General features: G+C 43.4%; 1 protein-coding gene across 7 annotated transcripts in view; it reads right to left on the bottom strand.

Annotated features, from left to right (window-relative positions):
* Positions 1–13,525, bottom strand: part of BIRC6 (baculoviral IAP repeat containing 6) — a 597,017-nt gene that overhangs the window by 460,972 nt on the left and 122,520 nt on the right. For all 7 annotated transcript variants that reach the window (XM_077486418.1, XM_077486420.1, XM_077486423.1 and 4 more), the window contains exons 9-10: positions 11,080–11,138; positions 8,782–10,176 (exon numbers count right to left, since the gene is read on the bottom strand). In XM_077486418.1, the coding sequence (XP_077342544.1) occupies positions 8,782–10,176; positions 11,080–11,138 (1,454 nt within the window). The remainder of the gene's footprint in view (positions 1–8,781; positions 10,177–11,079; positions 11,139–13,525) is intronic.

Here is a 13,525-nt window from a genome sequence, read left to right as displayed (position 1 = left end):
GACATGGTAACACCTACAGTTCTGACACTCTGCGAACAAAGGTGATAGCAACCAAAAAAGCCACCTTCTGGGACAGAACAAGCATTAGAACCTGCTAAATATTTTCAATGCACCGGTGGAGGCAGATGTTGAACCCCCCATGAAGGAAGGTAAAATCCAAGGCCCCAAGAAAGAACGAGGGTAAACGGCAAGCGCCTCACACCAGGATACGTATGCCATCCATGTTCGTTGGTAAATCTTCCCAGAAGGGCTTCCTAGCTTTCAGCAGCGTCGTAATTTCAGCACCCGGCTCGTAACAGCCAGGACTTCAAAAACCAGCAACTGAAGCAGCATGAAAGATCGGCCCTTGGGACAGTAGCACCTCCCTGAGAGGCAGTCGCCAGGGGACATTAGCGACCAAGTGCACCAGGTCAGCATACCAAGACCATCCAGGCCCACTAGAATGACCGGAATGCCTTCGGTCTCGATCCTGCGCAAAAGGCACGGTAGAATCTTGAGAGGAAAGGCATAGATCAGACTATACTGGCCCCACCAGAGGAGGCCGTGACCTTGCCAGAAACCTCAGTACTATTCCGTTAAGCCCGGGACACCAACAGGTCTACTTCGGGAGTGCCCATCGGAGACATATCTGATGAAACATGTCCTGGTGAAGGGACCACTCCGTGGACCAACACTAGCCGACTTGAGGCAACCACCTGCCATTTTTGCAATTTTTCCACTCCTAGAATGCATTTGGCGGAGAGGGCCGGAATAAGGTGTTCTGCCCACCAGAGGATGCTGGTTACTGTCAGGGCTGCCAACACACTCTTCATTCCGCCCTGGTGATTGACAGACCACCGCCGTGGCATCGCTCGACTGGATCCATACCCGGAGCCCCCAAAGTTGACATCCATGATCTATACAGGATATCGATCGGCAGTCTGGATACCTCCAACATCCAACGACCCTGAGCAGAACCCAGTCCCAGGACATCTCTCCACCTGGGCTGACTGGCATTGGTAGTGACCACTGTCCAATACAAGGGGAGAAAGGATGTGCCCTGTCGAAATACCGGAGAGCCAAGCAACCAGACCAGGGACCAATGGTTTTCTGGCTCAGCCGAATCCGATAGGCCCAGAGACCTTGGGCACTTTACACCAGGATCTCACTTGGAATTGCGCAAATGGAACTGCCTCAAAAAGTAGATACCATCAGGCTCAACACCCTCCTGCAGGACTGCAGGGAGGTCAACCTGCTAGACAACAGTAGTTGAAATGCAGCATGCAACTTCTGGAGTTTGACTAGAAGAAGAAACTCTCTGGCCAGAGATGAAACCAGAGTCAAGCCCAGATAATCCAATTTTCTGGAAGGAGCTGGAGCAGACAAGCCAGAGAAGCCAACTGAAAACTGAGGTCTATATAGCGAGCTACATCGGCCCGCAGGGTAGTGTAGGACTCTGCTCACATAAGTAGATTGTCCAAGCAGCCCAGGACTCAAATCCCCCCGCTTACGTAACCACGACAGAACTGGGGCCAACACCTTCGTGAATATGCGAGGGGTAGAGGCAAGACCAAAAGTCAACACCGCAAGCTGAAAATGCTCTTTTCCCCACAGTAAAATGGTGGAAGTATAGATGTTGGGCACATATTGGAGTGCTTAAATAAGCATTCGTTTTGTCGACAGAAGTCCGAAAGTCTCCATGATGAAGGGATGCCACCAACGTGCGGATGGACTCCATTCTGTACCCACTGGAACCAGGACAAGCACACCCTGAAGCAACAGGGCTTGCACAGCCCCAAGGAGAACTGCCAACAGGCTGGCGACATGCCAATTGAAAGGGAAAAATAGGATTTTTATAACAACTTACCTGTAAAATCCTTTTCTTGGAGTACATCATGGGACACAGTCACAGTAATTACTGTATGGTTTATATGGCACCTTCAGGTGATGGACACTAGCACACCCTAGACAGGAAGTTCAATTCCCCATACAACTCCTCCACTTACCGAGAGTACTTCAGTTTTGTAGCAAAGCAATACACGTGTAACCAGAAAGAGGGAAGGGACCGCTGTGTCCCATGATGTACTCCAAGAAAAGGATTTTACAGGTAAGCGGTTATAAAAATCCTATTTTTTTTAATCGTACATCATGGGACACAGAGCCACAGTAATTACTGTATGGGATGTCTCAGAGCAATACTATCTGAGGGGAGGGGACACTAACAAAAGTAGGGTGCAAGGTGGGCCACATCCACGACAGCAGAGCCAGACATAGGATCAGTCGAGACCGATGAGGCAGGGAAGAGCGCCATTTACTAGCCTATATGGCAAGGCGCCACCTGTGAAAAACAACAGAGCGCCATCCCTCTGAAAGAAGGAGTCCGGTGTGGCTGTTCAGACTGTGGCCCAGTAGGCAAAAGCCTCAGACAAAATTTTCAGCCGCCCATCGCAAGTTTGCAGGGGGACCGGACCAGTCTAGAGCAGAGGAAGGAGGGTGGATGCCCACAATGGCCTCCGCCGCCCACTCTAGGGCCGCCTCGCATATATCCCGGTCGGCAGGCCGCAATTTTTCGGCTGCCAGCTGCAAGTACTCGGTAGGAAGCAAAATCGTGGCCTAAATTAGTGGAGGGCTGCCGCAGGGGGAGTAGCTCTAATGCCTGGTCATCCACCCAACCATCAGGTGCCAAGGTGTACCCCCCCATAGTGACAACTTGGAGGGGGTGGACACTGCCTAAAAGCAGTCCTAGCTGGTAGTATAAACCCCCTTAGTGTCAGAAGTATAAACTCAAAAAAAAAAAAAAAAACATGGATGGGTGCTGTGTCCATCAACGAACTATGAGAAAGGGATTTTAGCCTTACAAAAATACGAGTTCACTTATGTTCATTAAGGGACAAAGCTTATGATTCTTGACCATAGGGACGGCCGAAAAGCAGTGTCCCAAGAAGGGGTGGTCAAACAAAAACAAGGAATCTTAAACAGCAGCTTGCAAAGCCTTGCGGCCCAAAACAAACATCTGAAGATTCAAACAAGATGTAAAACTTTTTTTTTTTTAAAGTGTAAAAACACCCAGGAGGCACTAATCACCCTGGTGAAAGGTGCTGCAACAGGTAAGGGAGGAGCCTGACACTTAATAGCATATGCCATAACAACTGACTACTGACGCCAACAGGATACAGTAGCAGAGGAGGCTGCCAGGCCTTTTCTTGGACCATTCATGAGCACAAAGGGAATATGACCTCCGGAAGGAGGCCATAGCAGACAAGCACACACAAACCGCCTAGACCATATTAAAGGAGTGTAATGCAACCTCCATGGGATGCAATGACCAAGGACCATGTCCTTATTCAGGTGAAAATTCCACACCACCTTCTGAGGAAAGTAAGAGTACGAGTGGGTGAACCACCTTATCCTCGTGCAAGAGAAACTCACAGGATATGGCCACCAGTTGTGACATCCGTCACACAAGAGTGATGGCGATCAAGAAGGCAACCTTTGAGAAAAGGTAATAGTATTAAATTATTAGCGGCTAAATTATTTCACCATTGCAAACCATCAGCTGGCCCATTATACTATAGCAGACATAATCAATCTGAACTTGCACATAAAATGTTTGATGGGGTCAAATAATTAAGCCAAATGCATAAGAGATTATATTCTTTACCTAACCAAAAACATAAGAAACATGCATATAAAACCCATAAAGCACATGATCAAAATCAACCCAATTATATAAATTCACCATATTAGCTCATGAATACATACATTTATACAAATATGAAATACATTTTTATTTATATATAAAAAATAAAAAAACAATATAATCAATTAACATAACCTAACAGAGTATGTCAGTTTCGATATTCAAGCCCCAGGGTGCATAGGGCTCACTCATAAAATTTAGCACGTTTATTTTTTTTATTATTTACAAACCTGATACATCTTTGATTTTAGAGTGAAAAGATGCGCTCAGTTTAAAAAAAAAAAAAAATATCGGAATATGTTCCCTAAAATGTACACAGTGTTGTGCGTGTGATTCTCTCAACATATTGCAAAACTACACAGATACTGTAAGGCCGCGTACACACGGGCGGACTGTTCGCCCAACTTTGTCCGCTGAACAGTGTTTGGGCGGACAGTCCGCTCGTGTGTGGGCTTTCAGCGGACAGTTTCAGCGGACAGTTTGACGGACAAGGTTTTTCGGAATTTCCGAAAAACTGTCCGCTGAAACCTTGTTTCAGCGAACAGTCCGCTCGTGTGTAGGCTTGTTCGTCAAACAAAGTTGCGCGCATGCTCAGAAAGGATTTTCACGCCGAAAGTTATAATGCAGTGTATAGGACGTCGTATTTTTCGTCCCGTCGTACGTGCCGTTCACGTCATCGCGCACGGTTTCAGCAAACTGTTCGTCCGTCGTGTGTGGCCATGTCCGTCCATGCTAATTTTGAGCGGACTGTTTGCCGAAACTGTTTGACGGACAAAGTTGGGCGAACAGTCCCCGCGTGTGTACGCGGCCTAAGAAAGCACATACCGAGCACTGCACGGAATGAGAGACTACCCGATATTCCTGGTCGGTGCAAGGTGAGAAAAAAAATAAATCTCTTCTGTACCTTGCAAGTGTTGCACAGGACACAATCCTCCCCCATCATACAGTCTATTTTTCCTGGAGGATCAAAATATTAGAGGCCAAGATACTATGAAACTTAGGAACCTTTTTTTCCACCTACAGAAGCAAAACGTGAATGTGTACGCGATTACCTCTCTCTCTCTCTCTCGAAGTGGCTAGTTCCTAAATCTAGTTCCTAAATTGACTACCTTTTCTCTGCAGTGTAACGCACCAATCACGGAGGAAGAGGTTGAAGCGTTCCTCACGTTACCCCCAGCCCATAAGGCCCGATGGCTTCCCTTACGAATACTATAAAACATTTTTGCCTATTCTTCCATATGACTCTTTAGCAGCGGTTTCCTGCACAAGGAGGTGATCCCGAGAGATATGAAATTCCATTTCCTCACTTTAATCCCTAAACCAAATATTCACTCCTTGTGCACAAATTATTGACACAGCGTTACTAAATTTGGATTGATTTTTTTTTTACAAAACTAAAAACTATTTTCATTGCTAGTAAATTAGGTTCTTCACTCTTTAATACAAAGATCAGGTGGGATTTGTTCCCAGGAGACAAGCCTCATACCATAGCATTTCAGATGTCTTCTACAAAAAATAAAACGTAGCGGCTCTTCTGCTCAGCTTAGATGCTGAAAAAAAACTTAACGGGCTCAGCTGGCCCTTTTTGTACAATACCCATGAATATTTGGGCTTTAGGGGCCCTTTTCTCAGAGCAATTAAGAACCTGTAAACAGCTCTGTCTGCTCGGGTCAAGTCCCCTTTTACCACCTTTTCCCTCTTCACCATCTCGAACAGGACGAGCCAAGGCTGTCCACACTCTCCCCTACTTTTTGCTCTTTACATTGAGCCCTTAGCAGCTCAAATACACAGTAACCCGAATGCACATGGCGTGCCGGTTAGGGCACGGGAATGTAAAATCTTGCTGTTTGCAGATGAGGTCCTGCTCACGCTGACCCAAACACGAGTAACTACCTAAACTTTATAAGCTACAAAGAAGAATATGGCTCCTTATCAGGCTACAAAATTAACTCATCCAAATTGGAGATACTACCACTAATATTCCCCCAATAGAAGTTCAGCATTTGTCTGGGAGTTTTTTGTACGCATGGAAGTCTACCGCCATTAAATATCCGGGCGTTCAAATTACTTCATATTATGAATTTCTTTATGGAGCAGCTTTTAAACTGTTCACCTCTAAGAGCATTGCTGGCCCAATGGAAACACCATTGACTCTCTTGGTTAGGCTGTATTGCATCTATCAAAATGACAATACTGCCCAAGCTTATGTATTTTTTTGCTACATCACCAATCCCGAATCCTCCTACACATCTTAAGCAACTCTAGACAGATCTCCTAAACTTTATTTGGGATTACAATTAGCATAGGGTAGCTAATTGTGTTCCCCGGCTCTATGATGGGGGTCTGGCCTTTCTTAATCTTTGACGTCATTATGCGACCCAATTGAGAGCAATTGCCTCTTGGGTCACTCTACCAGCATAACCACTGGACTGAAATTGATAAACTTTGGCTAGCCCCTGTCCACCCGGATAACTTGTTGTGGAATGCTGATGCGGACTGACCCCTCTTCCTCTCTAGTACATTATGTCATCACTTTGCATTTTGTGGCGAATATTACCTTACGTCAGAGGCCTATTGATGGCTTTGTTTAATCCCAACGTGCCAGATAGTCCCACCTCGCAAATTACCTCCCCTTGGATGTTGAACTAACGATTTCATTTTGGCCATCTAGTCAACCCTGGAATTTGAAAATTGTTTTTGTTTGAAGATCTCAGAGAGAAACATGACCTACCCCATCAGGCTTACTAGGGATACCTCCACATACATCATTACACATATTCCATCTCATCCACGCTGCAATTCTCTAAGTTGGCCCCCTTTGAACAACTGGTACTGGCAAGTCCATCTCAAAAAGGTTTAATTTAGGATATTTATAAGCTCTTAAATTGGTACTCTATAGCCACATTAACACAGTTTCATGCATAAATGGGAGTAAGCAATTGGGGAGAAATTGACTTTAAAAGGTGTGGTGGGCGATTTGGTCCCAAGCTCAATCTGTACTCTATAGGGAGAACATTTCTAAAATACATTACTTCTGGCATCCAACTCCTTTGCGCCTCCAAGCTATACATCATACTGCCTTGTTGTTAGAGGTGACGTGGGAGCCGAGGCACTTTGCCACAAGTTTACTGGCACTGCTCACTTTCAGAACCATTTTGGCAGATGGTTCAGGACCTTCTGCAATGCTGGATTAGCCTAGATTTCCCCCTTCATAAACCCCCCCCCCCCCCCCCGCTTGCTAAGAAGCTAGCACGCCAGGCTAGGTGTCTGGTGGCACGCAACTAGAAAAAAAAAACCACCTACTTCCGTGGAACAGTATGCTAGGATTAAGGATATGGAACTTATGGAAGCTTACAATGAGTTAAAGCAGTATGGAAGCTTTGGCATTTACAGCAGGACACCCTGTGATGGTTTCCCTGTCTTCCAATCTCTCGACCAGCAGTGCCTATCCTCAACAGTGGAGCATTTTGGACCCTCTTCTCCAACTACATCTCTTTCTGGTCTGTTTCTTTCCTCGTCTTTTTCTTTGTTTGGTGAAGCTTACTAGGGCATTCTGCAATCAGGTGGTTTCTTATCCGGAACAATTCTGTGACCTCCTTTCACCTGTACTGGAGGCCCTCTGTAGACGGATATATCTGTTGCCCATTCTATAGTTGGAATGACCCATGTGTTAGCATACCTTTGCTCCACTTGACTATAAGCCATACGACAGTGATTTACTGTCACTTTAAAAGCCCTCTTGCAATATATTAAAAATCACCAACTGGGGAAAAGATTTATGGTATATAACTTTTCTGACTGTATCTTGTATGCTTAAATATGCTAAAAGTCACTTGTTGAAATATAGTACCATTTCATATTTTGCATGATGATTTAATGACTGATCCAATGTAATTTGCAATATTGCTCAATAAAAATAAATTGAAAAAGGTAAAATTACAAAAAGTAAAAAAAAAAAAAAAAAAAAAAAAAAAATAGATGGCTGGATTATCCAGTAAAACAGAAAACAGAATTGGAGCCAAGAACAAAAACTGTCCTTGGCTTGGTCCAGGTCCCTGAACACCATAATCAAGCTATCCTTGGAACAGTGGCTATCCAGCCTAGCATTGGAGTCATGGTTGACAGATGCCAGCCTGTCTTAGACTCCCTGTCAGTTCAGGGGACATGGTGGTAAAGGGAAGTTCAGATGCCAATAGAAGCCCTGAAACTCCACGCAATCTGGCTTGCCCCTCAGCACTGGACCCCCTGCTTCAGGTAATACCATTCAAAGTCCAATCTGAGAATTAGGCAAAAAGGAAGTTCTGGATAGCCGCATTCTGGAATATAGCCTTTATTTGTAAAATGTCCAACAGATACAAGCCAGATGGGCATTATTGATGGATGACTAATAATTTTCTACACCCCTAAAGAAAAAATGATTTCTGCACCTGCACTGGGAACATTAAGGGCCCCAACCCTACATTCACTCAGTACAAATGAAAGGAGGAACCTCCCCTGCCATTATGGGAACCTGAGGGTTTTAACTTGGCAAAAAGAAAAAAATGTCCTCAAATTGGATTAAGTAGAGGGGAATCTTGTATAAAAACCATCTAAATTCAGCTTACACAGTGCTGGTCCTGAAACCAAGTATGTGCTCAGTATAGGGGTTGGGGGGGTAGGTTTACTAAAACCCAAAGGGATAGCTGAACCCCCCCCCCCCCCATTGAGACAAAAAATACACAGGAGGAAAAAAAGGAGAGGCAGATGACGTGTCATTTCAACCATGACAGTTGAAGTTGATATCTGTACAGGAGACCTCTTATTGAATAAGACAAGAGGGAAACATCTCAAGTGCTGTACCTTGTCCTGACTTTTTTTTCCCCTTTATTTTAATTAAACTTGGCTTTTAGGTCTGCACAAAGATGAGGTCTGTTCGGTACATAACCAAAATAAATATAGAACAGAAGGTATACTCCACAAACATTATTACAAGGCATATTCATTTTGGCAGCCATTGCCACAGATGAATAATGTTCTGAAAGGACCAATGCATGGTTTGTCAAAACAATTTCCCATCAGCAGTCTGTAAAAGAGACCATTACCACCAAAGCTGTGTTCCTTACCTTTAGTACAAGCGCACAGTCTATCAGTGCCCGAACAGTACACAACTGAAACAAAAGGGTCCACTTCCTCTGTGCTTTCTTTCTTTGGTGGATCAACCCTAGCCATGACCTCGAAGGTAGAAAGATCAAGGATTTTAACAAATCCACTTTGAGTTGTTACTACTAAATGTCCCAAACTCAGCAAATCGGATTTCTTCTCTTTACTGGTGAGATTTTTAGGCGCAAGAGGGGCATCTTCAGAGGATTCCTCACACTCATCCTCTCCGTTATCTAAAATATCAGGCTGTAATAAAATAAGTGAGGTAAGTGCATCCTGAGGATCTTTAATATGTAAAATCTTTACTGGCTGCTCCTCTAAAGTCACTATCCTGGTGGTATAATTCATTTTGTATATCAACAAGTATCCACCACTAACACTTCTCTGGTCTGGCTGGATTATTAAAGGATCATGGACATCCGCAGAAGACTCACAGGGGATAACATTAATACTTGTTCCATTTACAGCTCCAAGGCTATGTTCAGCTTCTCCTTTCCTCCTACTACAAAGAGCAGAATTTAATTTGTTTAAATTATTCAAGGCCTCTACTTGATTTATTGCACTCAAGGACTCTGCAGGGCATTTCTGTAAACCTACTAAAAGATGGATGCCATCAGCACAAGGAATAATGGAATCTACACAAAGGTTTTCCTCCTCTGCAAACTTAGGCAGCCGCATGCATTGCACAAGTGTTCCAGGCTTGGGAACCATAGATGTCCATTTATCTGTGTCAGGTGATGTCAGATTGGCAGTGGCCTCAGCAAATTGCTGTATATAGGTGACGGGTGGGTCCTGAAGAAGCAACTGCTCCTGGTTATCCAGCTCCATCTCAATGATCTGTGGAACAGTAAATCCATCATCATGTAAACTTTTGCTCATAATATTGTTCATCTGAGAAAATAGTTTCCCTGCTTTTTCATCAGCCTCTTTAATGCTGTACAGCAACAAGACAGGTAGAGTCCTTTTTACCATAGGAGAATTAAGATCAGAGTTCGTGCCAGATTCATTGTCGGTGGAACCCTGCTCTGAGGAGCTCTCACCTGGAGTCCTACTTAAAGCATCAAGTGACCTACGAGAGTTGCTACTAGTGGGGGAGGAAGCTGGGGACTTGTATGTTAATAAACCACCAGTCAATAGGCAAGGAAAAGGAATGTTGTGCTGCTCCAAGTGCTTCTCCTTGGTCTTTTCACTTTTACAACTCACTAAGGAAGGATTTGCCCCAAGTTCTTCTAAATCCTTTACAGTATCTTCAAGAACATTTGCAACAATCTCCCACTGTAGTTTCTCTGGCTGTTGGAGTATACTAAGAGCTGTTATGTCCAGACTCATCTCCAGAGCTTCCTTCTGAGATGTGTGCCCTGTGCAACAAATAAAAGAATATTAATAACTCTGTATATAAAAAAAAAAAAATATACATAAAAAAAAAAAATGGAGAGGTGGAAAACTGAAGTTAAAATAATCTACTCACCACTGTGCTCAATACACATCCTGCAACAAATCATTGTGCAGTGGTAATTTTTAAATGAAACAGCATAACCTGCAGTCACAAATTTCCGAATACTAACCCCTGTATATGTAGTAGTGATTTGTCTTCTCTATAAGCACAATATATTATATTATGTATATTTGTGTTGAATTACATTGCAAACCAAGACCGTTCCACCATGTTCCAATTCGGTATGCAACATTAAAGTGATTGTAAAGGCTTGGAAAAAAAAAAAAAAACATAAAACATGTTATACTTGCCTCCTCTGTGCAGTTGGTTTTGCACAGAGTAGCCTGGATACTCTACTCGGGTCCCTCTTCACTAGTCCTAGTCCTTCCCTCCTTTGAGTGCCCCTCAGCCATTAACTTGCTATAAAGGGCACCCAGGCCAAGTCAGAGCTCAGTGTACCCATTCAGACACGAAGACCCGGCCTGGCCTCGCCCCGTCTCTCCCCCGACTGGTTGACTGACAGCCGCGGGAGCCAATGGTGCCACTGCTCTATCTTAGGCAATCAGGAGGAGTATCCTGGATGGCTGAGGTTATTGTGGACATCGCTGGAGAGAGAAAGGGCTCAGGTAGGTAGCTAGAATGCATTAAGATAAAAAAAACTGCCTTTACAACCCCTTTAAGTTATTTATTTTCTAAGATGTTCTCCGTTTACAAGTTAAACATCTAATAAATGTTTTAAACAGGGTTGTCCAGACAGTCAGGAGTCTTTTTCTTGTAAGAGGACTAAACCCAACCCAAGGTATTATCAGAAAAGAACACAACATACCCGTTACGGAATCAGACCTTGAACGTTCTTCACTATCTGAATCATCCAACAGATCATCACTGAAAAAGGAAAAAATGAGAGTAAAAATAATGCAATATTAGCAGAAATTTAATTTCAAAGTGATTTAATCCAGAAATGTCAAAGAAAAAAAAAAAAACACAAATGCAGCATTCCACCTACCTTTAGGCTCACAAGGATAAAGAATATGTAGCGCAGATGATAAAGAACACAGGGTATAGAACCCACCAGCATTATGTAAAAATACTTTTATGCATACCTGCCATGAATAATACTATCCAATGGATAAGTTATCCATAATTAGTGCAGCTCTGAGGTCTATGGAGTCTGCCATAAGACAGATGAAGCTACTGTAAATCGATTATCCAAAATCTAACACATGTAATCCACAGGAAAATAAAACTATCCTAGTGCCCAACATCCTAGGTATAAAGGGTATAGATCTGCCGCGCTCTTACTCTTGTATAAGCAAAATTAGAAAATGGTCTTAAAGCACTCCAGTACCGATAAAGATACAAAGGCAGCCATTATAACCTTCTGAAATGGTAGCTGCATGGCTCACTGGCATCAACGCGAGTAACAAATATGCAGGCAATATATCCAGAATCCCTTGTTGTCACAGATGTGCTAGGATTAGGTGAATGACAAGTTTTGAAAACCGAGGTTAAGCACGATAGCCAGTCAACTAGGATTTGCAGAATAAGATGTCAATAATGGCAGCCATTATGATCACAGCAAAGGTTTCCATTAACGACTGAAATTCTTATCAAAACGCCTCGTTTGTCACTTCAATGTCCTTACCTTAGGTCAACCTGTGGCAAGACATTTTTTCCCTTTTTACTTCTTACTCAAGTCAGGGCTGGACATATTCCAGGAGCTAGGTAGCCTTTTAAAATCATTAAATCACTATATAGGTTTTCACTCATAAATTTTATAAATGGTTATTTTATTAAAAATATTATTGATATCTTGCACTAGAGACCTGAAGATTTCAGAAGAATGGTTCATGAAGCCATAATCCCTCAAATTGGAGCTTTTTTTAACTTCAATTTGTTCACCCGCATTGTGTGGGGTTCAAAAATTGTATTTCATCCTTAAAAGTGATCATTTTGTAGGAGGTGACAAAGAAAAGTTTGGGTACAACTGCTTTAGTTGTCAACCAAGCAGATTCCTTAACTTCAATTCCTTGGGATGTACCTGTACATCCTCAGGTTGAAGTGGCTATGGTTGCAGCCACAATTCCAGTTCCAAAACTTTCAGCTGATGTTGGGCTTTAACCACTTCCCGACCAGCGCACGACTATGTACGTCGACAGAATGGCACGGGCAGGCATATTGGCGTACAGGTACGTCCAATATTCGATGCCGCCCTGCCATCGGGAGCGCGCTCCCGCGTTGGTCGGGACCCCCGTGAGTCCGGTCCCGGGACCCGGACTCGATCGCCGCGGGCATCCCCGCGATCGTCTCACGGAGCGGCCGAATGGAGGAAATGCTGTGTAAACAACATTTTTCCATTCTGACTAGCAACTAGTGACGCTGATCTCTGCTCCATGTGATTGGAGCAGAGATCAGTGTACACTAAATGAAAGCCCAACCCCCCCACAGTTAGTAACACACCCCTAGGAACACTTAACCCCTACACTGCCACCCACTGGTTAACCCTTTCACTGCCAGTGTCATTTACACAGGAATCACTGCATTTATATAGCAGTGATTACTGTATAAATGACAATGGTCCCAAATATGTGTCAAAAATGTCCGATGGGTCCCCCACAATGTCGCAGTCACAATAAAAATCGCAGATCGCCGCCATTACTAGTAAAAAAAAAATACTAAAAAATTATTAATAAAAATGCTATAAAACTATCCCTATTTTGTAAACGCTATAACTTTTGCGCAAACCAATCAATCGCTTATTGCGATTTTTTTACCAAAAATATGTAGAATAATACGTATCGGCCTAAACTGAGGGAAAAAAATGTTTTTTTATATATTTTTGGGGGATATTTATTATAAAAAAAAGTTAAAAATAATGCGTTTTTTCAAAATTGTCGCTCTATTTTTGTTTATAGCGCAAAAAATAAAAACCGCAGGGGTGATCAAATACCACCAAAAGAAAGCTCTATTTGTGGGAAAAAAAGGACGTCAATTTTGTTTGGGAGCCACGTCGCACGACCGCGCAATGGTCAGTTAAAGCGACGCAGTGCCGAATCGCAAAAAGTGGTCTGGTCTTTGACCAGCAAATTGGTCCGGTCTGAAAGTGGTTAATGTAGAAGTCCCAGCAGCTTTACAGCTGCCCACCTGTGTGAACCGGAGAACACAGAGGGAAGGAAGGTACATTCTCCATTTTCTCAAACTGATGACATGTACGATTCAAATGTGTTCCCATAGAAGGCAATGAGCCTGGAATTTGCACCTGAACCATAGCA

Source organism: Lithobates pipiens, unplaced genomic scaffold, assembly GCF_037356315.1.
Source record: "Lithobates pipiens isolate NorthernLeopardFrog02 unplaced genomic scaffold, aLitPip1_a1.2 Scaffold_18, whole genome shotgun sequence".
In the NCBI taxonomy this organism is placed as follows: domain Eukaryota; kingdom Metazoa; phylum Chordata; class Amphibia; order Anura; family Ranidae; genus Lithobates; species Lithobates pipiens.
Note: the sequence above shows the minus strand (reverse complement) of the source record. Positions and strands in the feature narration are given on the sequence as shown.